This window comes from Bactrocera dorsalis, chromosome 5 (assembly GCF_023373825.1).
Source record: "Bactrocera dorsalis isolate Fly_Bdor chromosome 5, ASM2337382v1, whole genome shotgun sequence".
In the NCBI taxonomy this organism is placed as follows: domain Eukaryota; kingdom Metazoa; phylum Arthropoda; class Insecta; order Diptera; family Tephritidae; genus Bactrocera; species Bactrocera dorsalis.
Genome location: NC_064307.1, coordinates 31,824,339 through 31,851,145, shown reverse-complemented (window position 1 = coordinate 31,851,145; position 26,807 = coordinate 31,824,339). Strand labels below are relative to the sequence as shown.

The 26,807-nt window shown below is 39.3% G+C and overlaps 6 protein-coding genes and 1 long non-coding RNA gene across 10 annotated transcripts in view; 2 read left to right on the top strand and 5 right to left on the bottom strand.

Moving 5' to 3' along the window:
- The window catches only part of LOC125778759 (cuticle protein LPCP-23-like), a 201,979-nt gene that overhangs the window by 15,792 nt on the left and 159,380 nt on the right, over positions 1-26,807 (bottom strand). The gene's annotated exons all lie outside the window — the stretch shown is intronic.
- The window catches only part of LOC105224827 (cuticle protein 16.5), a 140,058-nt gene that overhangs the window by 3,990 nt on the left and 109,261 nt on the right, over positions 1-26,807 (bottom strand). The gene's annotated exons all lie outside the window — the stretch shown is intronic.
- The window catches only part of LOC125778776 (uncharacterized), a 210,504-nt gene that overhangs the window by 75,826 nt on the left and 107,871 nt on the right, over positions 1-26,807 (top strand). The gene's annotated exons all lie outside the window — the stretch shown is intronic.
- On the top strand, positions 2,082-2,806 carry LOC105224826 (cuticle protein 38). The gene is made up of 2 exons (XM_011203044.4): positions 2,082-2,239; positions 2,309-2,806. Exons 1-2 carry the CDS (start codon positions 2,228-2,230, stop codon positions 2,729-2,731), a joined length of 435 nt encoding a protein of 144 aa, XP_011201346.1. The 5' UTR covers positions 2,082-2,227; the 3' UTR covers positions 2,732-2,806.
- On the bottom strand, positions 8,088-8,852 carry LOC105224825 (uncharacterized). Its single transcript, XM_011203043.4, has 2 exons — positions 8,703-8,852; positions 8,088-8,614 (listed from the first exon to the last, which is right to left on the bottom strand). Exons 1-2 carry the CDS (start codon positions 8,712-8,714, stop codon positions 8,396-8,398), a joined length of 231 nt encoding a protein of 76 aa, XP_011201345.2. The 5' UTR covers positions 8,715-8,852; the 3' UTR covers positions 8,088-8,395.
- On the bottom strand, positions 19,602-20,422 carry LOC105224820 (cuticle protein 16.5). The gene is made up of 2 exons (XM_011203039.3): positions 20,262-20,422; positions 19,602-20,186 (listed from the first exon to the last, which is right to left on the bottom strand). The coding sequence occupies exons 1-2, from the start codon at positions 20,271-20,273 to the stop codon at positions 19,848-19,850; spliced, it is 351 nt and encodes a 116-aa protein (XP_011201341.2). The 5' UTR covers positions 20,274-20,422; the 3' UTR covers positions 19,602-19,847.
- On the bottom strand, positions 23,569-25,590 carry LOC105224821 (slit homolog 2 protein). The gene has a single exon (XM_011203040.4). The coding sequence runs from the start codon at positions 25,484-25,486 to the stop codon at positions 23,771-23,773; it is 1,716 nt and encodes a 571-aa protein (XP_011201342.2). The 5' UTR covers positions 25,487-25,590; the 3' UTR covers positions 23,569-23,770.

Sequence of the window (26,807 nt, the reverse complement as noted above, 5' to 3'; positions counted from 1 at the left end):
ATGCATGCAGACAAATGTTAAGTGGACGTGATTATGCTGCAAAGTAGGCGCGAGTGATCAAGAGTTCGGTAAATAAAACTACTTTTTTCATGCAGTTTGCTTGGACTTTATGAAACTTTCAATGAATTCGTTTGGTGGGTATGTAGAGAGATAGGGGTAAATTAGTAATAGGACAAACATCGGAGTCAGAGATGTCATATGAGTTAACGCATGAAAACCTCAAGAACTGAATTTCCATTTGTGAATCGCAACAATCGATCAATTTCTGAAACGGATGATTGATGGTTATGAAAAGTAGATCCGTTGTGACAACATTCAGTGAAAACTCGCATGTTCGAAATCGCGACAGTGTCAACAGTTGGATCGTCTTAAAGAGGCTATCGTCTAGAAGAAGCAGCAAAACCTTTGGTAAATAGGACAGAAATTGTGTTCCCTCAGCACAACACCAGGCCACACAAAAATAATGATTCACCAGAAGCTCCGTTAGCTTGGTTGGAATGTTCTTATGTATCTATCTTAAAGTTCGGAACTTACTTATACTTTAATTAATACTTACACTTTTGTAATCCTTTAACCTAAGCTTAGTTTGCAATGTTCGCCTCTACTGCAAAACATTTCATTCTTACTCGTTTTAATGTCTTGTTATACCCTGAACAGTGTAATTCAATTTTTCTACAAAGTTTGGAACAGCATGCAAGGTAACGTTGGAGACCCTTAAAATATGTATATAAATAATTAACAAGTCAAGTTGAGTCGATCTAGTCATGCCCGTCTGTATAAACGCAAACTAATCTTTGAAATATTGATCTGAAGTTTGTACACGTTCTTTTCTCACAAAAATGCTGCTCATTTGTCGGGACAGGCGATAACGGATCACTATAGCGTATAGTTTTCAAACAAACTGAACGATCGAAATCAGCCTTCTCGATCTTCTCAATCGATATCGCTTCGCTCTATAGGCTTTAAGTTCCAGGAAGATCCGACATTTTCGAGCCAAATTTTGTTCAGCAGCGAGGCCAATTTGTGACTCAATGGATGTGTAAAAAAAACAAAATTGGCGCATTTGGGACGAAGAGAAACCTGAAGAGATTCAAGAGCTGCCATCTCATTCAAGACAAATAACGGTTTGGTGTGGTTTGTGAGCCGGTGGAATCATCATTAAAAAATGTTCGTTTGAATGATAATAAACATTCCCCATTAAATTTTTCTTTAAAAGAAGTAGTGGACCACGAAATGGATCACCCTTTCAACGTCGGTTTAACCAAAGCGAACATTTTTTCTTGTTTATTATGTATAAATCCGAGCTATCAAAAAGTAATCAAATTTATATCCTCTATCTATATATATATATATATACTATATATCACGTACGTTATATATATTTTTGTTTTGACAGGCATTTGCTTGGACTTAATTGCGTCCAATTAGGAAATTAATATCATTTCAACTATTGGAAGAACGCTCTATTTAACACGTGCCAAAACTTTTAAACTGTACTAAACAGAAGTCAGTTGTTGTTGTTGCAAAAATGAACGCTATCAGCTGGAGCGTAGGCTTTGCAATGTATCACGTGAGCGGCGTACCTAAACCACTAAACCATAAGCACAGACATATATCATGGTACGCTCCATTTGTCAAGCAAAGGTAAAAAGTTAAACAGTGTTAAATGTCCAAAAAACCAAATGCAATAACAACAAGCATAAAAATGCTATTTGCAAATGGTAAGGAGAGGTGTTTTGCATAAAAATTGTATTGGCGCATGCGCGACTGCCAGCGAGCTAAGTCGCTGCCATCCTCAACACGACAGATGGCCGTGAATATTAGCGTCAACACACACATAGACACATATGCGGATAGCCAAGTACGTGATCTGCTTTGATTACCATTGCATTTTTGGCTTTATGCTCTTCACTTGAGCGCTGGAATTTTGGCAATTTACCTTTGGAATTAGCTAAATGCTAAAAATTGTGGGGAATTCGTGTGGCGAAATGACTTGTGAATATGCAACTAGCATTTGCTTATGCTATAAAAAATCAGAAGGAATTTTTGAAATCACTTTTTATTTATTTATTTATCGACTCCTTTGCCAAAAATGAGCAATATCTCGTGCGGCGCCTATAAAAGCCCAACCGAGGCAACCAACTTCACATAATCGTCTACAGCCGCACTGTAAGCACACAAAGAATTTCAGTCTTTGAAAAGAATCACTCCAAAAACACTTAGCAAAATGTTCAAATTGGTAAGTAACAAGAGAAAGTACACCGCTGACCAGTTTCGCTAATAAGATGAATATTACTTTTCCTTTCAGTTCGCTCTCTGCTTCGTAGCCCTCTTCGCCTGTGCCTTCGGTGCTGCCAAACCAGCGCTCCTGGCTTCTCCATTGGCCTACTCAGCTCCTCTGGCCGCTGCTCCTGTTGCTGCCGCCTATGCCGCGCCTGTAGCTGCTGCTTACTCTGCTCCCCTCGCTTACAGTGCAGGTTATGCACCTTACATCGCTCCTTATGCTAGCAGCTACACCGCTCATGGTGTCGCACACACTGCTGCCTTCCCTGCTGCCTACGCTGCTGCTCCATATGTTGCCTCATATGCCGCTCCAGCCGTAGTTCCCGCTGCACGCTTCGTCGCCCCAGCTGCTCCAGTAGTTGCCGCTGCTCCCGCACCCGTCGTTGCTGCTGCTCCCGCAGTTGCCGCAGCCCCAGCCGTCGCTGCTGTTCCAGTTGTGAAGAAATAAGTCTTTAGTTAAAGATTGGACGATAAAATTTGATTCGATGAGGATAAAGCAAAAATAATAATAAAACAAAAATTTAACGAACTGATTTAACTTTTTACTCGATTTTCAAAGGTATAAGGGTAGGGATTTAGGTGTGGGTCGCTTTTAAAGTATGGTGTATAAATCAAAACGCAGCTATATGTGAAGAAAACGTCCCCCATCTATATATAAATCAATATAATAAACCTTGTCTTCTTATGAATTTGTTGTTTTTTATAAGGAATCTCATCGTGGTAATCTCAAACCAATTAGAAAAACCGGAACCGCAGATTAAATAAACCTTTTAAAACCTTCTTTTCGATTTGGAAATACTTGTTTTGAAGATCATATTTCTCTCTCTGATAAGAAAAAATATTCATTAGATGCCAAAATAGGCTTCTCTACATATTTCGTGCATTAGTTTATAAAGATAGGGCGTAAAAGATTGAGTGTAGCGTTTGCTGTATGGCACGTAGCGCCGTCCTGCTGGAACCAAGTGTTGTCCAAGTCTTCCTATTCAATTTCTTCTTCTTCTTCTTTACTGGCGTAGACACCGCTTACGCGATTATAGCCGAGTCAACAACAGCGCGCCAATCGTTTCTTCTCTTCGCTACGTGGCGCCAATTGGATATTCCAAGCGAGGCCAGGTCCTTCTCCACTTGGTCCTTCCACCGGAGTGGAGGTCTTCCTCTTCCTCTGCTTCCCGCGGCGGGTACTGCGTCGAATACTTTCAGAGCTGGAGTGTTTTCATCCATCCGGACAACATGACCTAGCCAGCGTAGCCGCTGTCTTTTAATTCGCTGAACTATGTCGATGTCGTCGTATATCTCGTACAGCTCATCGTTCCATCGGATGCGGTATTCGCCGTGGCCAACGCGCAAAGGACCATAAATCTTCCGCAGAACTTTTCTCTCGAAAACTCGCAACGTCGACTCATCGGTTGTTGTCATCGTCCAAGCCTCTGCACCATATAGCAGGACGGGAATTATGAGCGACTTATAGAGTTTGGTTTTTGTTCGTCGAGAGAGGACTTTACTTTTCAATTGCCTACTCAGTCCGAAGTAGCACCTGTTGGCAAGAGTAATCCTGCGTTGGATTTCTAGGCTGACATTGTTGGTGGTGTTAATGCTGCTTCCTAAATAGACGAAATTATCTACAACTTCAAAGTTATGACTGTCAACAGTGACGTGAGTGCCAAGTCGCGAGTGCGACGACTGTTTGTTTGATGACAGGAGATATTTCGTCTTGCCCTCGTTCACTGCCAGACCCATTTGCGTTGCTTCCTTGTTCAGTCTGGAGAAAGCAGAACTAACGGCGCGGGTGTTGAGACCGTTGATATCAATATCATCGGCATACGCCAGCAGCTGTACACTCTTATAAAAGATTGTACCTGCTCGGTTCAGTTCTGCAGCTCTAATAATTTTCTCCAGCAGCAGATTGAAAAAGTCGCACGATAGGGAGTCGCCTTGTCTGAAACCTCGTTCGGTATCGAACGGCTCGGAGAGGTCCTTCCCGATCCTGACGGAGCTTTTGGTCCCGCTCAACGTCAGTTTACACAGCCGTATTAGTTTTGCGGGGATACCAAATTCAGACATTGCGGCATAAAGGCAGCTCCTTTTCGTGCTATCGAAAGCAGCTTTGAAATCGACGAATAGGTGGTGAGTGTCGATTCTCCTTTCACGGGTCTTTTCCAAGATTTGGCGCATGGTGAATATCTGGTCGGTTGTTGAAGCCACACTGATAAGGTCCAATCAGTTTGTTGACGGTGGGCTTTAATCTTTCACACAATACGCTCGATAGAACCTTGTACGCGATGTTGAGGAGGCTAATCCCACGGTAGTTGGCGCAGATTGTGGGGTCTCCTTTTTTATGGATTGGGCATAGCACACTTAAATTCCAATCGTTGGGCATGCTCTCATCCGACCATATTTTGCAAAGAAGCTGATGCATGCTCCTTATCAGTTCTTCGCCGCCGTGTTTGAATAGCTCGGCCGGCAATCCGTCTGCCCCTGCCGCTTTGTTGTTCTTCAGGCGGGCAACTGCTATTCGAACTTCGTCATGGTCGGGCAATGGAACGTCTGCTCCATCGTCATCGATTGGGGTATCGGGTTCGCCTTCTCCTGGTGCTATGTGTTCACTGCCATTCAGCAGGCTGGAGAAGTGTTCCCTCCATAATCTAAGTATGCTCTGGGCATCGGTGGCTAGATCACCTTTGGGGGTTCTACAGGAGTATGCTCCGGTCTTGAAACCTTCTGTAAGTCGCCGCATTTTTTCGTAGAATTTTCGAGCATTACCCCTGTCGGCCAGCTTATCAAGCTGTTCGTACTCACGCATTTCGGCCTCTTTCTTCTTCTGTCTGCAAATGCGTCTCGCTTCCCTCTTCAATTTCCTATTCAATTTGCTTGAAGAAAAAACCGGTTATCATTGCGCGATATCGCTCACTATTGATGGTTACGGCAGTTCCTTCTTCATTTTCGAAGAAAAATAGGCCGATGATTCCACCAGACCAAAATCCGCACCATACAGTAATTCGTGCTGGGTGCATTGGCTTCTCGACGATTACGTGCGGGTTTTCTGCTTGTCTGCGACAATTCTGCTTGTCTGCATCGAGATGGAAATGAGCCTCGCCCGAAAAGATGATTTTTCGGTAAAATTGACCATCCTCGGTCAAACGATCTTCCCAATCTGTCAATATTTCCCAGTTTTCTTCTATTAAATATCGACCCATTTCGTAAATTTTAGACTTTTTACTGAATATCTGTCACTTTCCGAATGGTATTTGACGTTTACAATGTCGAAATATAGATAATTCAAATTTAAAACGTTAGCTGACCCATACTTTACTTGCAGTGTCCCTAGACCAGAGACTCCTTCGTACTGCAACAGTTATTTCAACGAGTAATATTTTTTCCTCCTTTAACTGATTTTTTCATAAAGTTAAACTAATTGGATAGGTACCAGTTGAAAAGACCAGATGGACTACATTTTCATACATTTTAATACAAATCTCCTTCAAAATAGAGTTCTGAGCCAATACAAGCATGCCAAAGCTTAATCCTATTTTCATACACTTGTTGTGTGTCTCGGCTGGTATGGCCTTCAGTACCATCAGCGAATTTTGGTTTTTATCGATTCATTTCAGCACCAATCACTAGATTGTTGGACAGATTCGACGTAATATTCATAAACCCAAGTCTTGTTACCACGAATTCATTGAATAACGAACATTAAATTCTCTCGCTTTCAATTCACGTTTAATATCTTCAATAAACCTAAACCGGTTCCCCACACCAATTGTTTGAGTTTTTTGAATAGCTAGAAGTCACGCGGAGCTAAATGGTTACGGCACGACATTGCTTGAAAAATTGGCGAAAAATTCACGAAGAATCAATGCAGTATGTGAAGGTGATTATCGTGGTGCCAAACTGAAGTGTTATTGGCTCATAATTTCAGCCTCTTTTTACAAGTAGCTTAACGCATAACACTTAAATCTTATTGCTTGTTGACACCAGACAACGATAATCGAAGAAAACTGTCAACATGACCTGTTTTGACGTGGTTTTTTCGGCTTCTACTTCCCCTTGCCACGATGATCGGCCGAACGACCGTCTGTTTCCGGGTCGTAAGCATAGATCCAAAAGTCGTCGCCTGTAATAATACGCTTAATTACAACCTGGTAATAGGAAAGCATTGTTTCACAGACATTAACGCAACGCTGTTTTTCGAAAAAATATTGTGATTTTGGAATCAACCGTGCTTTCATTTTTCTTAAGTTCAAATGATCTTTCACAATGGTTTTCACTGATCCTTCCGATATTCCAACGATGTCAGTAAGATCTCTGACGTTCAATCGTCGATTGTCAACCACCAATTCCTTTATTTTATTGAGGTGTTGATCATAAATTGAACTTGGTCGTCCTGGACGTGGTTCGCTGTTGACGCGTTCTCGGTCCACTTTGGACAATTTTTACCACTATGCTTTATCGCAATAATTGCTGACTTTACGAGGGCTGTCCGATAAATAACCGACCTAACCATGATGCACGCGACTTTTTCAAAATTTTTTTTTTTCTACATAGTCTCCTTGTAACTCCACACACTTCTCCCAGCGATGATCCCATCTCTGCAACCCTTCCAAATAGTACTTGGCGTCTTTGTCTGCAAAATACGAGTTCACGAAAGAGATTGCCTCCTCATTTGACGAAAATCTCTGGCCGCCGAGCGCAGTTTTAAGTTGAGGAAACAAAAAAAAGTCGCTTGGTGAATCCGGTGAATAAGGTGGATGGTCAAGCAGTTCGAACCGCAATTCGTGGATTTTCGCCATAGCGACTGTTGAGGTGTGAGATGGTGCGTTGTCTTGGTGGAACAAGACTTTCTTTTTTTGCAAATGTGGCCGATTTTTCGAAATTTCTTCCTTTAGCTTGTCCAATAATGATGTGTAGTATGCTCCTGTTATAGTTTTTCCTTTTTCAAGATAGTCGATAAAAATAATTCCATGGCTGTCCCAAAAAACACTCGCCATCACTTTCCCAGCCGAATACACAGCTTTAGGTTTTTTTGGGGCTGGTTTCCCCTTTTCAATCCACTGTTTAGATTGGATTTTTGTTTCGGGCGTATAATGATGAATCCAAGTTTCGTCTACAGTTATCAATCGGCGCCAAAACTCGGTCTTATTGCCTCTAAACTGAGCCAACAGAGCGCTGGAAATGTTCATGCGCGCACGTTTGTGGTCTAGCGTAAGCAAACGCACCCAACGCGCGGACAGCTTTCTCATGCCCAACATCTTTAACATCTTCATAATCTCAGCTATTTCCCTAACTTTAATCCGGCGGTCGTCTAGTACCAATTGATGAACTTTAGCGATGTTATCGTTAGTGGTTACAGTTTTTGGACGCCCAGGACGTTCATCATCTTCCAAGCTCCTGCGTTTAAATTCAGCTGCCCAAAATTTTACGGTGGTAAACGATGGTGCAGAGTCACCATACACAGAGTCCAACTCATCTTTGTCATTTGTGAAGGCGTATTGCCTTTCAAAAATAAAAATTTAATTACAGCTCGATATTCAATTTTTTCCATTTTGGGGAAATCACCGAAATAGACTCACAAAAACGACTGTCAACAGATAATTGCGCAAGAGCAAGATAAATTTCTGAAATTTTGGCGAGTAGCTATTATAATATGCACAATTTGAAGTAGAAACTTTTTTTTCAGATGTGCCGCTAGCTTCACGTTGAGGTCGGTTATTTATCGGACAGCCCTCGTAATATGACTGTGAGCGCTGCCTAACTACAATTAGCAATAAAAATTTAGAAAAAAAAACGCTTTTTAATTGTGACAATTTATTTATTTTAAATTTTTTTTTGTAATTTTTTTCTGCAAATTACTTTATGTAATAACATAGAAAAGAAGCGAAAGTCAAAGGTAAACAACGATAAGATTTAAAGGTGAAAATGATAGTGTTAACTAAAAACTCTTCTCTATGTAGCGTAAAATCGGGAATAGTAGACAATAATTATAGTTAAAAATTCAACAAAATAACATAACATATATGGTATGAATGTATGTAAGCAAATAAGTCAATAAACAATATTCATATCAGCAATCGTTTGTCCAGAGAATTCGTCAATTATTTCCACTGTCACTGGCTTAACGCAGGAAAGCGGTGGCGTAAGGATAACTGTATGCAGCATAAGGATAGGAGTAGGCGGCGGCGTAGGGCGAAGAGTAGGCGGCCGTGTAAGCAGCAGTGTAGGGGGAGGCGGCCACTACTGGAGCGGAATAAGCGGCAGTATAGGCCACCGGTGCGGCAATAACCGCCGGCTTGGCAGCAACGCAAGCGATCAAGGCGAACAAACAGATGGCGAGCTGTAAGTGGAAAAAGAAACAATTATTTTTGAAAAATTAAGAGTATTATTTAAAAATAAATTCACTACAAATTATCCTCAACACTTACGAATTTAAACATTGTGATATTTTTAGTTATTGTTTGTGCTAAGGATTTACTACTTCAAGTTGTTCTACTGCAACTGATGACACCACCAACCAATTCCACGTATTTTATACTCGAATATTCTCAATATAATTCCATTTTGGAACCCTTTGTCAGTAGTTGCGGCCTACTGACGTTGCTCACTGCCACTTTTGTGGAACTAGTCATTACAGCACTTAAAAATTCATAGCGAGTCCTAATAATATAGAATAATAAAAAATTAAAAATATATATTTTCATATATGTATATTAGTATATGTCGAGCACAGCTGACTGTTTACTTGAATTTGTGCCAATTCTGTCACAAACGCCTAAAATAACACGCCAATGCCGGGCCAACGCCCAGAGTTTTGAGCTGGAGCCAATATTTAGTATGCTCAAGGGAATCACTTTGGAATAATTACGAACGCACCAAGTTTTATGGTATTTACAAAAGTGTAACAAAAAACTTATTTCAGCATTGTAACATCAACACTTTTGTTTTCAATCTGAAAATGCTGTGTACTGTATGTAAATCGGTGTATTTTGCCTATGTGTCACTGAATCAATCAGTCAATCGGTCACTTACCAGTTAGCATACTCAGCACACGTACTAGTCTGCCCTATGCGTTATAAAAAGACTATTGAGTAATCGCCGCGATTGACGTTGTGCATACCTAATTAACGAATCGTGTTTATTATGAAAATATTCATTAGTTCTAGACAATAAAGCTTCTTTAGTAACAGATATCTACATTACATAGTTGAATAGCTACGCAACCAAGCTGTCAAATGTTCTATGACAGTGCTAACACTATTTAGTTAGTTTTTTCAGAAAAAGTAATTGGTCTTTGGGGACTCCTATATATTGATCGCCATCCAGGATTGTGATATCTATTGAACGTGTAGCATACAATATTAATGGTTTGGGATCCATATTACAAAATATTTAAATATTTGAAACCCGGATCTCGTATAGTGGGTCACGCGATCAATATTGAACTGTTAAGGGGTTGCATGGGTTTCCTGGGGTAATAAACAGCCTTTTTTAAAAACCTTTTCTCATATAAAAAAGGAAACATTTTTTTAGAATTTTTTATTGACATTTTTACAAAAAAAATAAAATTTCAAAAAAAGATAGTTATCTGATCCTTACTCCATTGGATCTAATAATTATTCATTATAGCCTTAAGTGAGTTTAAGAGTAGCTCTGGCAGTCGAAAGAAACTTTTTCTCCATAATCCAGAAAATATTAAACATATTGCTTGAGATTAGGCACGACCGAACTTAATGGAAGCATATCGGGATTTTAGAATAGAAACTTCCGAATTCCGGTTTGAAATGGATATAAGCTGAGTAGATTATCCAGATTATGAATAGTTTGTATGGCAATTGCATATATGTATGCTACAGCGGTCCTATATCGGCGGTTCTGACAAATGAGCTGCATGAAGAAAAAAGAGCGTGTGCAAAATTTCAGTTTGATATCTCAAAAACTGAGGGTCTAAATTTCGTATATACAGACAGATGGACGGACAGACCGACATGCCTAGCTAAATTAACTCAGAACGCCTTGCAGAACATTTGTATATACGTACATATATTTCATCGGGCCTACGACGTTTCCTTTTGGGTGTTACCAACTTCATAGGAAACTTAATATACCTTATTCAGAGTACAATAAAGGTTTTTTTCGATTCAATTAAAGAAAATATATGAGGCTTTATCTATAATATAGTAAACTCCTTACAAATACCCACAATCGGAACCGTGATCAAATAAACATTTATATTAATTCAAAGTTCGAATAATGGTGCCTTGCTTGAAAAAGTTCCTTGTCGAGGGCTATGACAACTTCCACAAACATGATATTCTCTCTTGCAACTTCTAGTGATCACTACCTTGCTCGACCATACCTAACATCGAGTGACATTCATGGAGTAGAAAAAAGTTCCCAAACTTTATTTCATAACTCTTTTACCAGGACCACCAAATAAAGATTCTTGTGGGTCAATTTGGTATAACATTGTAGCTCCGGAACAAAAATCATTCGTAAGTATTTGGTAGTGCTAAAATTGGTTATAGCTGTTCTTCCACAACTCCAACTGAGTACCAAGATGCTATAGCCCCTCAACGCTGATAGCCTAGAAAGGGGAATCCAATAAGACTATTCTGTAAGTTCAGGGAATATTGAATTCTGCAACCATCATAGTATTAGATATACGTACCATATAGCATACATTGTGACAAAAAAGCACCTGGAAATTCTAATTAAATTTCCTGGTCAAATGATATTTAAAAAAAAAATAATTTTACTAATTTGGCAGGACTGTCCTGATTTGTAAAACAGTTTGTTTACAGCTGATGATTAAGTCGATACACATCAGAAGTGCGTTTTTATTTTTACAATGGACAAAAATATCTAACAAAAAATTTGTCTCAAATTTTGTATTTCTAACCGAATTTCATGTGCGCAATCTTTGCGAATGTTGGAAAAGGCTTACAGTGATTCAGTTTTATCAAAAACACAAGCCTACGAGTGGCACAAAACCTTCAAAGACGGTCAGAGATCGTTGGAGACAAAGTGAAAGATATGGTGTTTGAAAATCGTCAGGCAAGTGCCAGAGAGCTGGCGAGAAAACTTGACATCTCTCGCGAGTCCGTTCGAATAACTTTGGTGGATGTTTTGGGTATGAAACGCGTTCTCGACTCTTTTTGATAAAGCTGTTTTTTTATTTTTCAAAATAGTACCGTAAACAGATGTCAATGGACATGATCGTGCGAATTCCAAACCCACATTTGACATACAAACAAGTCAACAATCATCGGAATGGAAACCCTTTTCAGTCGATCGAAGAGATAAAACAATATTCGCTACAGGAACTGATGGCCATCTAAAAAAGTGCTTTTAAAAGGTGTTTGGAGAACTGAAAAAAACGTTGACATAAGTGTATTCATCTGATGAAGCTTACTTTGAAGATCAAAATTAAGTTTGTTGCATTTGGAGTACCGAAAATTTAAAAACCATTGTTAAGACATCGTTACATCCTCACAAAGTCATGTTTGGTGTGCTCTATGGACATAGTGGAGCATAGATCCATATTTCTTCAAAGGCGGCCAGAAAGTTACAATCAGTGAAAAAAAAAATATAACGGCATGTTTAAAGACTTTTTTGCACTTGAAATGGAGGATGTTGAATTGGACGATATTTTGTTCCAACAAGACGGCGCTACACGTCATACAGTCAACAAAACGAACAATTTAGTAAAGGAAACTATTGGTGAACATACTTTCTTGCTTGAGCCTTCAAGATTCTGCGATTTAACATGGCTGGACTAGCTTTAGTAGGGTTATGTGAAGTCGCCAGACTCCGCAGATAAGCTAGAAGGTTGACAACTTGGAATAAAATATTCGGGGCGTTATTGGTGACATATGGTACGGCCCCAATCGAACCTGCGATCACGTCCGCAGCGGCCACTTGCCCGAAATAACTTTGAAAACATAATGGTAAACCTTTATATTTTTAATAATAACACAATCCTTTCCGACTACCAGTTTGTAATGAAACGTATTGTTGCTGGCGATGAGTCTTGGGTATATGCTAACGACCCGGAAACACACGATCATTCGATCGAATATCGTGGCAAAAGTCAGTCGAAGCCGAAAAAACACATCAAATTAGGTCAAAAAACACGATTTTGTTGACAGTTTTCTTCGGTTATTGAGATGTTGAGCCCGCTAAATTCCTTCCGACCGGCCAAACTGTCAACAAGATATACCATTTGAGTATTATGCGTCGGTTTCTCGGAGCTATTCGTAAAATTCTTATAAGAAATGTACATCTAAACAACATGTGGGTGACGAAGTTCATGGGTACAGCAAATGGCTGATTTATTTTTGTTTTTAGACGAAATATTCGTTATAAAAGTGAAATATTAGTGTAACAATGTCACTGAAAACTATTTACGCATTCATTCTAAATTTATACCGAAGCCGGCGCGCAGCTTGAAAGAACCTTAAAAACAGCCTCGAATGGGTTAAATAAAAAGAAAAGTAGAAAATCATAAACACAAAAGCAGAGGAACGCGCACGGAATGTTGATTTGTGAAAACAGAGCCAAGTAGTAATAAGCGTAAGTATGTTTGCACATAATTTCCACTGATTACATACGAACATACATACCCACCCACCCATATATATATACATATACATATGTTATTTATATAGGTGGTATGAGCGTATGGTTTGAGTATCAATATGAGTATTACGTATAAATTCTAAAAGCCGATATCAAATCACATGCGCACATACATACATACATACATGTATGTGCCTGTGTATGTTGGTAAATGATTGCTTACAAAACACATTTATTTATGTTGTTTTTGTTGTGTACAATTTCATTTTGTTTTGATTGAATGCTGGCGCACTTATTGGCTTGACTTGGCTTGGCTTGGCTTGGCTGGCAAAAGGTTTTCTCATTGACTACATTCGCATTGAATTCCAGTCGCACGGAAAGCGCAGAGTGAACAAAACCGTATAAAAAATGCTTAATTTTGTAAGCTTTTTACATTTACAAAATCGTCGCGAGAAGCATACGAAAATCGACGATACCAACTATAAATACCAAACTAATCATAATCACAACAACAAAACGCATAAGAACATTAAAAAGTTGCTGCATAAAACCAGTGAAGAGCAGCCAACACCTGTAAGCTATTTGAAACTCCACAATGCCGACCACCATGCGTCAGCTGATAGTCCTGCTGATGCCGCTCCTGCTGCTGCTGCTGCTGCGTGGTGTTGCAGCCAGTCCGGCGCCAGGGAATTTTGCCGATGCAGCGGAGACGATCGATGTGCCGCCGGAACACCGTGCGCCGCCACCCGGTGCTGCCGCTGCTGCTCCGCCCAGTGCGCCAGTGCCCGGCTTTGGCGTACGCCCACCCTTCCTGGCTGCTGCGGCGCCACAGCCGCGCGGCGCTTTCCCTTCTGTCGTCTTTCGACCGGCATTTGCCCCATTCGCCAGCAGCTTCAATGGGCTCATGGTGCAGCACTTGGCCGCGTATCCGCGCTGGATTGCCTCGACTGCCGCTTAACCGTTTGCCAACAAGAGAATTCAGCCTGCTGCCCACCGTGTTGCACCGCAGCTTCAGCCACCGATTGCAGTAACGCATCGTGCAACAACAACTGCTACAAATGTTGCTCCACAGTGCTCACAAAGCAGCTTCCTACTACAACTACATCTAAATTATCATCCACCAAACCATGCTCGCTAACACCATTCCAAATGAAATTAAAACTGCTGACCGGTGCCGCCACGAATTGTTGTTAATCAACGTAACGTGCAGCGAACTTGCTTCTATACCAAATTACATCTGTTAAATTAAATTTAAAAGTGAAATAAAAGTAATCGAATTTTTGTTGTTGCCAAGCGGTTGCGTACTCATTTGTGTGTTGTCGTGCTGATAATTCTTTCAGTGTATTTTAATTTGCAATTCGCTTCGCAAATTTAATAGCCTCACTTTATTCGGCTCTCCACTAGGCTAACTGCAGAGCCATGTGTGTATATATGTTTGTACATCGCTTGTGTATATAGTAAGGTATCGAAAATTATATGTTGTCTCTGTGTCTCTACAATTTTGTTTTGCTACGTCAGCGTAATTTTAAATATATTTTTAACTCCCTATTGGATTTTCCATAAGCCATTCTGATTTCATGATTATAATTTTTGCAAAGTTCGCAAACAACGCATGCGTATTGGGAATGTATTCGCATTCCAGACACACACGCGCCATTCACCTGAAACGTATTTTGATTCGCAATTGACGGTTGGTGTTCTCCAATGTTCTTCCGGGTCGGAATGTTGTTAAATTTTACACACACGTACATACACTTATGTTAATTTACAATGAAGGACTTGTTTATATTCTTAAATTGATTTTACATACTTCGGTGTTGCCACCTTATAGGAATGCTGTTTAAGCGCAGTTCAGGATTCACTTTAACACTCCAAAGACCGAATAATAACCGAAATAGTTAACTTGTTCCATGGTAAGCTACTCCGAAAAAGTTGAAGACTATGTCAAATAGGTATTTTATAGTTAGGGGAAGCATCAAAAACCCGACTGTAGAACTTTAATCCGATAAACCTTACCTACTCCCAACTTATGTCTCTCCCAAGAAACCACCGAATTAGGCAAATCTTCATGGAAGAAAAAAACACTTCTCCTATTGTAAGTACTAACTGACTCCTCATCGATCTGTATGTAAGTTTCTTAGTTTTTTCATTATTAGAGGTGACGCTTTGCTGACAGCTTTCCATTTATCAGAGGACTGACTGTTGTCAAATTTTTCACCACTACTTTACGGGCGAGTGCAGATTTTAGCTTGTTCCTTATGTTTAAAAACAAAGGCACTGAAAAAGTACGTAGTCAGAGTCTTCTATGTAATCTGTTCACGTCGGACAATACAAACTAACGTCATGATTAATTTAGAACAAATACTTTCTAAAGCAGCCATGGCCACTCAATATTAGGGTTAGGTGGCTCCTATGCCATCTGCATATCCACGAATGAATGTCTGGGTTATGGTTTTTGCTACTACTGCTGCCACATTGTAAGGCTATTGGTCCTCTCTGCTTTTTTCCGCCTTGTAGTTGGCCCTGATAGCTGGTATAGTCGCGCGTATTCGTCTCCCTGGAGATCAATAAGCGGCATGCTGGCTAGTACTTCACCACCATCGCTTAATGGGTAAATCAAATAGGTAATGTGTTATTATTGCATGGCGGTTGTATTATATGCAAGGTCGTTTCAAAAAACACTAAGTTCAAGAAGAGTGAGCTCTTTTATAACGGCGAATATTCAAGATGGGTGGACCAGAAATCTATTAGCGCATTGATCACCTATAACTGGAGGCTGCAGCATTCATCAAACATATTCAGTGATTAGAACGATAAGAGATTCTAGGAGACGGTTCAACAATAAATATAAAACAGAGCCAGAACTTCACGGTATATCGAAGGCTTCTATAAAGACAGATTGCCTGTTCGCGGACAACCATTTACTCAGAAGGGTTCGAGGGTTAATAACATTTCGAAAACGTTTACATTTCCATCTGTAAAATTGTTAACAGCTTCATCTCCAAGATGTTCAGTTCCAGCACTCTAACAAAATGCTGAAGATATTCATCAGCATTACGAATATACTTACAACAGGTGGCGCAAAAATAACCGTTCGATGTTTTTTGGAAAATGAAAAACTTTCATTCTGCTTGTGGATTATTTTTATTTGGTCTTTTAAATTTTTTTACATCAAGTCGAGAATATGATGTCACGTAAATGGCCGCCGGCACAAATGATGGTCACTTGAGCCCATTTTATGGCATTTTCCATCACTTTGGCCAGAACTTCCGGCGATAGGTCCTCACTTTCTAGACGGCTATTCTCTTTAAGAGCTGCAAGAGTCTAAGGCTTCTTGACATAAGCCCGCGGCTTCTAAAGCCCCAGAAAAAGAAGTCTGGAGCGATCAAATCAGGCGATCTTGTTGGTCAGTGCAAATCGCCAAAACGGGAGATTAGGCGCCTGGGAAATGCATCCTTCGGCATATCGGTTGTGGCACGCAGTGTAGCGTACCATTATTTATTTACGTGTATTTCGCAAATGTCAAAACAGAACTGACATTAGAGGTCAATTGCAAAATTTATAACAGCTTCTGATTGGAGGATTAGTTTTGTGCCACTCTGTTTATTTATGAGTGAAAGCACAAATCAATCTTATTCTCAAACATTTAACTTATTGACGTTAAGTTAATCCAAAGTTTACGGCTCCAATGCTAAGCGTTTTCCAAATGGTCGGTCTTGATAACGGCAGTTATTGTGGATTCATACTTTTAAAAATGAAATTAACTGATTTTAACAGTTTTAAACAGAAATTCCAAAGGAACAGCAGTATACAACAAAACATTTAAGATTTAGGTTGCAAAGCTATAACATACTTTACAAAACAGATAGAAACTATACCCTAATTTGCGGAAAAAAGAGTGATAATGTCTGGTTTCGAATCAATCAAGAAACTCAAAACTTCTTTTTGAATAGTCGCTATCCTTTTACAAATAACTGTACTGCTACCGGGCCATTAGAACATCTACATAGAAATGATGTAAGTTACGTGAAAACTTTTTGAATTTTGTTATCTTAAAACTTTTAAACAGAGTGATATCCGAGATTTCTGTAGCGGGTTGGCTAGTTTGACCTAGGATCCATGTAATAAGAGTTTGAAGTTTTTAAATAAACACATAACACTCCTTGGTTAATAGCTTTGCTAAGAAAATAGTTTCTTTAAAACAATATTCTAACCATGGAAACTAACTTTATGTTCCTCTTATATTTATCAAAAAGCTCCATACTAAAGTAGATAATGTAAGAAACAGAAGCGCACGGTTATGTTAGGTTAATCTGCTAGACCTACGAGGCACGCTAAGACCAGTTCTGACTTTTTCTGTCCAGATCGTTCCCAATAGCAAAGACCCCAGTTTTAAAAATACCACAGTGGTCCGGCAACTTAAAAGGCTGCCTTATCCCAAACTCTAGAGAGTATATCCCCGCACCAATTTCATTGTCCATTTTTGAGCCAATGTTTAGAGTGTTGCGCTTAGCAAACATACCTTTACGCCAACCATCTTTTACTCTGTTTACTTTGACCCTTTTTTCAAAAGTGGGATCATGTAGTCGGTGTTTGTCAAACCGCCATTACTCACCAAGCTATGCACAGAGGTTTTATATGTAAATTCTCCTGCAGCCAGTAGGCGTCTCGCCGATTTTGGTGCGCAGTTTTCAGAAAACAGATCTATTGGTGTCAGGTTTAGTACCAGTTTAAGAGCCGCTATTGGAGTTGTTCTTAAATTCCCTATTATGCACAGCGCAGCGAGACTCTGAACTCTTTCCATTGGCTTCCAGCAGGTGGTTTTCCGTACGCCTGTCTACCCTACTACTGCACCGTAGAGCAGAATTTGTCTTACAGCAGTTGTGTAGCACCAGTGCATGAGAGAGGGAAAGAAAAAATGACTAAAAGAATTTAATACATTTGAATTTTCTACTTAAGAATATTTAATCGTGTAAATATATAACCAATAGTCCAGTCATTTAAGCTTAAATTAGGTAAGAATCTCGGAATTCGATATACCCATTTATATGTCTGTAAATACTTGTATATTGACACCCTAAAGTTGTCTCAAAACCTACACATGGTACAAGCATTTACAGACATATAAATGGGTATATCGAATTCCGAGGTGAACTTACTATAATGACCGGACTACAAAGTAATGGTTCGGTTCACGCGACGCATCGCACCCTGCGTCCAATATTTGGTAGACATAATTGTTCATCTGAGTCCATTATTTGAGCAACCATGGATCGGTTTCACAACACGTTTTCTATAGTGAATATTGCGCAACCTTAGAGATACCGTACAGTGATCACTGAAGACGCTATTGCTGCGAATATCGATTTTTGGAGAATTTTGCGAAAGAATCTTCGATTGTGGACTTTCAAAATAACGGGTGATTTTTTTGAGGTTAGGATTTTCATGCATTAGTATTTGACAGATCACGTGGAATTTCAGACATGGTGTCAAAGAGAAAGATGCTCAGTATGCTTTGACATTTCATCATGAATAGACTTACTAACGAGCAACGCTTGCAAATCATTGAATTTTATTACCAAAATCAGTGTTCGGTTCGAAATGTGTTATTATCGACAAATTTTGTTCAGCGATGAGGCTCATTTCTGGTTGAATGGCTACGTAAATAAGCAAAATTGCCGCATTTGGGGTGAAGAGCAACCAGAAGCCGTTCAAGAACTGCCCATGCATCCCGAAAAATGCACTGTTTGGTGTGGTTTGTACGCTGGTGGAATCATTGGACCGTATTTTTTCAAAGATGCTGTTGGACGCAACGTTACGGTGAATGGCGATCGCTATCGTTCGATGCTAACAAACTTTTTGTTGCCAAAAATGGAAGAACTGAACTTGGTTGACATGTGGTTTCAACAAGATGGCGCTACATGCCACACAGCTCGCGATTCTATGGCCATTTTGAGGGAAAACTTCGGACAACAATTCATCTCAAGAAATGGACCCGTAAGTTGGCCACCAAGATCATGCGATTTAACGCCTTTAGACTATTTTTTGTGGGGCTACGTCAAGTCTAAAGTCTACAGAAATAAGCCAGCAACTATTCCAGCTTTGGAAGACAACATTTCCGAAGAAATTCGGGCTATTCCGGCCGAAATGCTCGAAAAAGTTGCCCAAAATTGGACTTTCCGAATGGACCACCTAAGACGCAGCCGCGGTCAACATTTAAATGAAATTATCTTCAAAAAGTAAATGTCATGAACCAATCTAACGTTTCAAATAAAGAACCGATGAGATTTTGCAAATTTTATGCGTTTTTTTTTTTAAAAAAGTTATCAAGCTCTTAAAAAATCACCCTTTACAACTCGTGCAAGAAATGAACTCGAACAGTCATCAAGCATTTCGCACGTTAGGCGTATGGGTTCAATATGAGATGGCCAACGATCCTGATTTTCACAAGATTTTCACAAGATTTTCATATTCATAATTTTGTTCAGCTGAAGCTCACTTTTGGTTGAATGGATATGTTAATAAACAAATTTGTAGTTATGATAATCCAAAAACCATTATAGAGATCCTCAAAAAGTCACTGCTTGATGTGCTCAATGGGCATAGGAAATCATTTTTCACAGGATAATTTTTGTTGATTTGGGCGAAACAAAAAATTTATTTTTTGAATGGAATATCAGAGTCACCTAACCATTTTAGTTTTAACCTTCAAAGCGTAATTAGTACAGATAAAGTAAACAAATATATTTTAGTCAACAATTTTGGAGGATTTATATTATTCCATTTATATAGCGTATTAATAAGGTACAATGCAGATATGCAGCCGAAAAACTGGTTACAAATCTCTAAAATGATCACAAACTATATAAATTATCTGTTAGACGAACTTTTTGCTTAGCAAGAGTCCAATTTGATTGCCCTGTTCCATTTTGTCCATTTAGAATTAGCCCTGAGTAGCATTATGCATTTACTTTCCACATTTGATCCAACATTTAGTAAGCCACGGTGTAAGCGGCGTTGTAAGGGTAATAATTGGCGTAAGAAGCGACTGGAGCGCTGTAAGCAGCGGCAACTGGGGCAGTGTATGCAGCGGCAACGGGAGCACTGTAGGCAGCAGCAACTGGGGCGGTGTATGCGGCGGCCACGGGAGCGGCAGCTACGGCGGGTGCGGTGTAGGCGGCGGCAACGACGGGGGCAGCAGCAACACCATTGTAATTGCGTGCAATGTACTGTGAGCTCTGAGCGGTAACCACAGCTGGAGCGCTGTAGGCGACCACGGCGGGCTTAGCTGAAGCGCAGGCGACCAAAGCGAGAACGGCGAAAAGAACACACTGTAAGCGAGTAATGTTGGAAAATGTTATAAGATAGTATTAATTTTTTGCATGTTCATTACTTAAAGTATTTACCGATTTGAACATTTTGATTGTTGTTTGTTTTGCTGCGAAGTTGCTAACTAGCGAAGTGCTGAAGTTGTACTACGATTCTACAAAAAAATCTAGCCAGCTTATATACCAGACCAAGCATATTTTAGCAGCAACTCAACGCCTGCCAGTAAATGCGATGAGCATTATCCATCTGCCCGCCAAAATATTTAAATTGAATGCTTTGTTTTATTTAATATTTTTTGTTTTGAATATTTATGTATATGCAGTAGATCTGGTAACAACACGCACACAGTCGTAAGTATGTATGTTTAGTACACTTTTAATTCCAATTGCCTTAATTGTGATCAACGTCATTTTGCATTTCTACTTGTCGCGCACTTTGCGAATCTTTTCAGTCGCCCTTCCACCGCATGTCCCACCCACCGTTGTTCTACAGAACACAGCTCTGATCCACAAAGCCCGTTTGTTTGCCAAAAATTGTTATGCATACATACGGATGAAATAAGAGCCCCCATTATGCCCGGCGCCCGATGTGGGCCGAAGTATGGATTGAGCGCCAGTCAAGGCTCAACGGTGTGTTTAGCCGGCGTACGTGTTTGCAAATACTAATTGTCGGTCAACTATGAGTACCGAACAGATTGATAGCACCACTGACTGATTTATAACAGAAACGAAGGGGTGTGAGCAGGCGGAGGGCGTGATGTATGTGGCTGCTACCGTGCATTGCTCACTGTTGCCGTCTCAAAGTCGAATATTTCCAGCTGGTGGCGAATATTATTGCAAACACGTACTGAAAGTATAGCAAAAGCAAGAACAATTTCGAGGTAAATTCACAGAAATGGTTGCAAAAAGTTTGCACATGCCCAACGTTTAATATCGTTGATCAATCGAATGCATTCAAAAGAAACAAAAAAATATGTTAAAATAAAAATTGTGTTCAGTGTTAATAAAGATGCAGAAAATATCACGGTAAAGGAATATAACCGCAACATGTAAAATAAGGTGTACTCAACAAGTCGAAGAACCTGCAACTTACCATCTAGATTCTAGAATATGCTTATGTATGTATTACTCACATGATCCATGTTGAGAAATAATTTAAAAATATTTTTTTTTTTTTCAAAAATATTGTTTAGTTAACTCGAAAAATTGCATTACATAACTTTTTTTTCATAACAACAACAAAACTGTCGACACTCGCAATACTAATATCGGTATTCTGCGTGAGACGATTGTCTCATGTCTCTAATAGTGACTATAGTAATTTAGTGATTTTGTTAGTCAGGAGTCTCATTTTGGTATTCTGGCAAATAAAGTATACTACTTTACAGTATACTACTATACTGTAACTGCCAGAATACCAAAATGAGACTCCTGACTAACAGAATCACTAAATTACTATAGTCACTATTAGAGACATGAGACAATCGTCTCACGCAGAATACCGACATAAGTCTCACGAAGCAATTTCAGAAAAATTTCGAAAAATGTGAGTTTGATTCTAAACAGCTAGTTCAAAACAAAACGTTTTCGTTTTCCAGAGTGTATGTAGCGTAATTGAGAATAATATTATAATTAAAGAAGGTTCATTATTTTGTTATAGCTGGAGTTTATTCAACTTGTACTGTAATTTAAAAATGTGAACTTCTCTAAAGGACTTAGTAGTTATTTATAGTTCGAGCAAACCCGAACGAAAAAACACTTTTACTCCCAATTTTGTAATAACGTTGTCACAAGTGATGTGTCATAGATCTCTGAGTATGATCCCGAGACAAATAGGCATTCTTCGGAGCATTTTGAGGCGACAAAGGGGATCCAAGCAGCATGCACCTCGGCTCTCAAGGCTATTCCGGAGAATACCTTCCGTGACGACTTCAAAGCTTGAAAATCGGGCTTGTAGCGCTGCAGCGACGCAGAAGGAGTCTATTTTGAAAGTTTTTAAAAATTTTAACGATTGGTTCAATACATTTTTTTAAGCGACTCAGTTCTATTACTTTCCGGACAAACGCTCTACATAAAGCTCGTTTGGCGATTTTTGCGATGAGTAAAATTAATCAACAGAGAATTTCCATTAAATCTTGCACGCGGAATCAAATTTCTGGCCTTCGGTGATAATTGTTTGGCGTGAGCAAGTGTTTCTGATTGGTACAAATTATTCATAGAGAGTCGAGAACGCGTTCACGACGCACCACGTCCAGAATGGCCATCAATATCAACTGATGATCAACATGTCAATATAATAAAGAAATTTGTGATTGGGAATCGACGATGAACAGTCATTGAAACCATTTTGAAAGAACATTTGGGCCTAAATTGAAAGAACGATTGGTTCCAAAATCACTAAACTTTTTCGAAAAATAGTGTACCGTGAACGTCTGTGAAACAATGCTTTCTGACTACCAGAATGTCATGAAGCGCATTATTAATGGCGATGAGTCTTGAATTTATGCATACGATCCGTAAACAGACGAACGAGCGTCCAAGTATCGTTGCGAAGGTGAGCCGAAGCCGAAAAAATTATGTTGACAGTTTTCTTCGATGCACTCCGAATGTCTGCCAAACTGTCAACAATATATTAGAAAAGCTACTTTAGTGTTATGCCTCGTTTGCCGAAGATTTTCGTAAAAACGAATTGTGCTTTCACTTTTTCTTAATCTTTATAATCTTTCAAAATGGTTTTCACTGATTCTTCCGATATTTCAACGAAGGGACCCGAAATTGAAATTAAAATATCTTACGATTTTTTTGCTCACAGTAGTATTATATATTGTATGTTAGCGATTCTCTGATGTATTGTTTTTTCGGGTACCACAAGAACATATTCGACATGTACAAAATTCTCATTTAGGAGTAATAAAAGTAATTTTGGGTAATGGTTTCTATTTTGTATCCCAACTTTTAAATATTATTTATTCATTTATCAATTTTCAGCTTTCGTTGTGCAATACTTGGAAGAGTCTTTTAGAGTTAATGTGGCGTGATTTTTGTGATTAACCTAAAGAAAAGTAAGGTTCTGTCGAGCCAATCTTCTAAAGTTACAACGAACAAGATTAACCTAATATTCAGAAGCTTGAACTTGATCATAATAGTAATTTTATTCGGTGATCGTCTTCCGGAGTGCATAATTATAAAAAAAAAATCCATTAAAATCCTTAAATTCCTTATATAAGCTCATTCCCTCTTTAAGACAATATGCTTGGAAGACCCGTGCAAATATTGCGCAATATAATAAACTATCCACTGATTCGAGTAGCGCATGATAACTGTAAATGAAATGCTAAAACAAAAACACTTTTATTAAATACATACATCGAAAGATTTTCACTTTTTTTTAATTTTTTTAATATTTTGTATTTATTATCTTTTATTTTTTAATTTGAACTGCGGCACATCATTGTAACACACTTTCTATTTATAAAGTTTTCTTATCTTAAGTTCCTAGTTTTATTCGCAATATTTGTGAAGAGTATTTTTTACATAATCACTTGAAGTTCTCTTTGGTTTTCATTCCGCAGCATTCGCCACATCACTCATTCGGCACAATGCTCTATATTTGAATTGACCGTTGCACTAGAATGAAAAACAATACTCGCTCCCCGTCTTGAGAAGTACTCGCGTCGCTTGATTTTCCACGCATAAACCACCACAACGCCGACCAAAAGCACGATCATCGCCAGCAAAGCGATCTTCATCAGTAACAAATACAACTCCAGACGTTTCTCGTGCAGACGCAATGTATTCATCGATTGTTGCAGCACTGTTTGTAACGTGTTCATATCGTTCAACTCATGCTGGACCTCTTGTAGCGCGATCTTATCCACACCCTTCGAAGTGCTGACGCAGGAGACATCGCGTATGTGTGAGCGTTCGGCCGCATTTTCCTCTGGCTCGATGTGCAGCATCACCGAAGTGGAGAGTTGTGGCGGCACCAGCAATGTATGCAAGTAGGTACAGTTGAACTGATTGCGCGATACGCCGAGTTTGGAGAGATTCGGGAAGACATACGAGAAGCCACCTTTACCATGTACTTCGGTCAAATTATTGCCATCGATATAAAGATAACGTAGGTTGGACAGATAAGGCACAAACATATCCAAATTCACTTCGGTTAGATTATTATAAGACAAATCGAGTGTCTCCAAATTCACCTGCTTGGAGAACATGCCAAAAGTAAGTTGCCACAAGCCGATCGCACGCAATGAGAGCACACGGAGTCGTTTCAACCGATCAAACGTCGTGATATTGATCGGTCCAATGGGATTGTTGGCCAAGTCCAGCTGCAGCAAACCGGTGATATTCGTGATATTCTTAATATCGCTCAGATTATTCGAACCTAGTATTAATGTTTCCAAGAACAGTGTATTAATCATTTGCACTTCGACGATGCGATTGTGATCGGCACGCACATGTTTGGTACCGTTAACGTAAATGCGCGTTAAATTATTGTAATCCACCTGCAGCTGTGTCAGTATGCTCTTATTACCCATCTCGAACTCTGTCAAGTTATTGGCGGTCAGCAGCAGATTCTCCAAACCATATGCCGACTGAAAGCTGTCCGGATGTAAGCGATAGATATTGTTGTAGGATAAGTTGACGTCAACAATGCGTCGCAAACGATTGAATACTTCGGGTTCAATGTACTCCAAGCGATTGTTGTTAATCGCTATTGTCGACAAATACTGATTCTCCAGCAGCAGATCTTTCGGCAACTTGCGTATGGAGTTATATGAGAGTTGCAACTTGTCCAAGCTACTTAAGCCTTTGAAGGCATTCTCATTCAGCACCTCAATACGATTGTGACTCAGATCGAGCCGCATCAAATTGCTGGCACCCATAAAAACGGATGTGGTTATTTGTGTAATGTTGTTGTTGCTCATGTTGAGTATGCTCAAATTGCTCGCAGCGCCGAAAGTGTTGCGTGGCACATCCAAAATCTCCGTAAACGAAACGTCCAGCGTCTTCAAATAAGCAAAGACATCGAACAATTTGAAGGGTATATAAAGGAGGCGTGAATCGTAGAATTTCATAAATTTCGTATTGTTCGCTTTTGGATATTTTTGTATTTTTACGATTTGACTGTGCGACACGACGAAGCCGGAGACCGTGCAATAAGCTTCACTTGTGGACATGTCGTACATACGCTCGAATTCATCGCATTTCAATGTGATATCCTCGGTGGCGGCGATACCGTTTAGCACTACTTGCAGGATTAAAATTAGTTGTATATTATTTATAAGTCGCGTCATTTTCGCGAACGGAACAAATTCACCAGGCGACCGCTGTAAAGCAACTAAATCCCACTTGTAAGCTGAAGTCAACTCAGATGAAAGTCTGCAGTGTCTGAAGCGATTAAGGAAGTGGCTGCTAGTCTGCTGATATACACTTGCTGTAATAATATATTGGCATATAGCATTACATTAATCCAGACTTTGCGCAAAATATAATGTATTCGCCGCTATATAAGCCCATGCATCCTTATCAAGTACTGCCCAGCGTTTCGAACGGGAAGATAAGTTCACCGCCGCGCATAAAACGAGATGTAAATTTTCATATATGGAGTAAACACACACAATAATATGCAGAAAAATAATATTTTAACTCAAACATTGCTGGACCAACTTTTATGTTCATTGATTTGTATTAACGCCGCCTTGACTGACCAATTATTATTTAACTTAGCTAATTTTTGAAAAATTTAAACTTTTTTCATGAAGCTAATATGTAGCGTAGTTTTTAAGAGTTTCTCAAATCTCGAAGGTTTTTAACTTCGTTTAAGTTCCCTACGAAGGGGAAATAAGCACATAAGCACGGCGCTAAGACGTTTACAAAATCTGATTCGTAACTTCTCTTTCGCCAAGTAACTGTTCGTAGCAGTCATAGCTTTATCAGAGATATTTCTAGAATTGTTCGATGAGTGACGACAATGTTGATCAAAATCGTATTTTCAAATGGTTATATTTTGGTAACGATACAGTGGAACGATAGTCTTATCAATATTAATTACTAATATTAGCCAAATACAAAATCCTCCTTACAAGAACTTTGATTGATCAGTTCATATGTCAGATATATGCTACACTGACTTTATATCCACAATTACAGCATAGCCTTAATTACATTAAGATATCTCGTCACATGAAAAAAATATTTCCAAAGAACTTCATTCCGATCCTTCAGTTTGTATGGTAGTTACATGCTATAGAGGTCCGAACTCGGCAGTTCCGAGCAATGACCAGCTTCATGGTGAGAAAAGGACGGGTAAAAAGTTTCAGATCGGACGGACGGACAGACGAACGTGGCTAAATCGACTTAGCTGCTCATGATGAATTGTAGCAAGCCTTTTTCAGGGTACACGGTACACAGAATGAATTTAAAAACTTTTTTCAAAGAGTTATTCGTCCATGAGAAGGGGAAGGGAAAAAGACCACGACCTCGTCGGCACGACTTTAAAACTGCTATAGCTTCAGAAATAATTTGAATTTTAAAAAATTCTTCTAGGGAGATATTTTTGAACATCTAAACTACCGAATTGATAAAAGAAGTTTCAATATGTTTCCAAAAACCAAA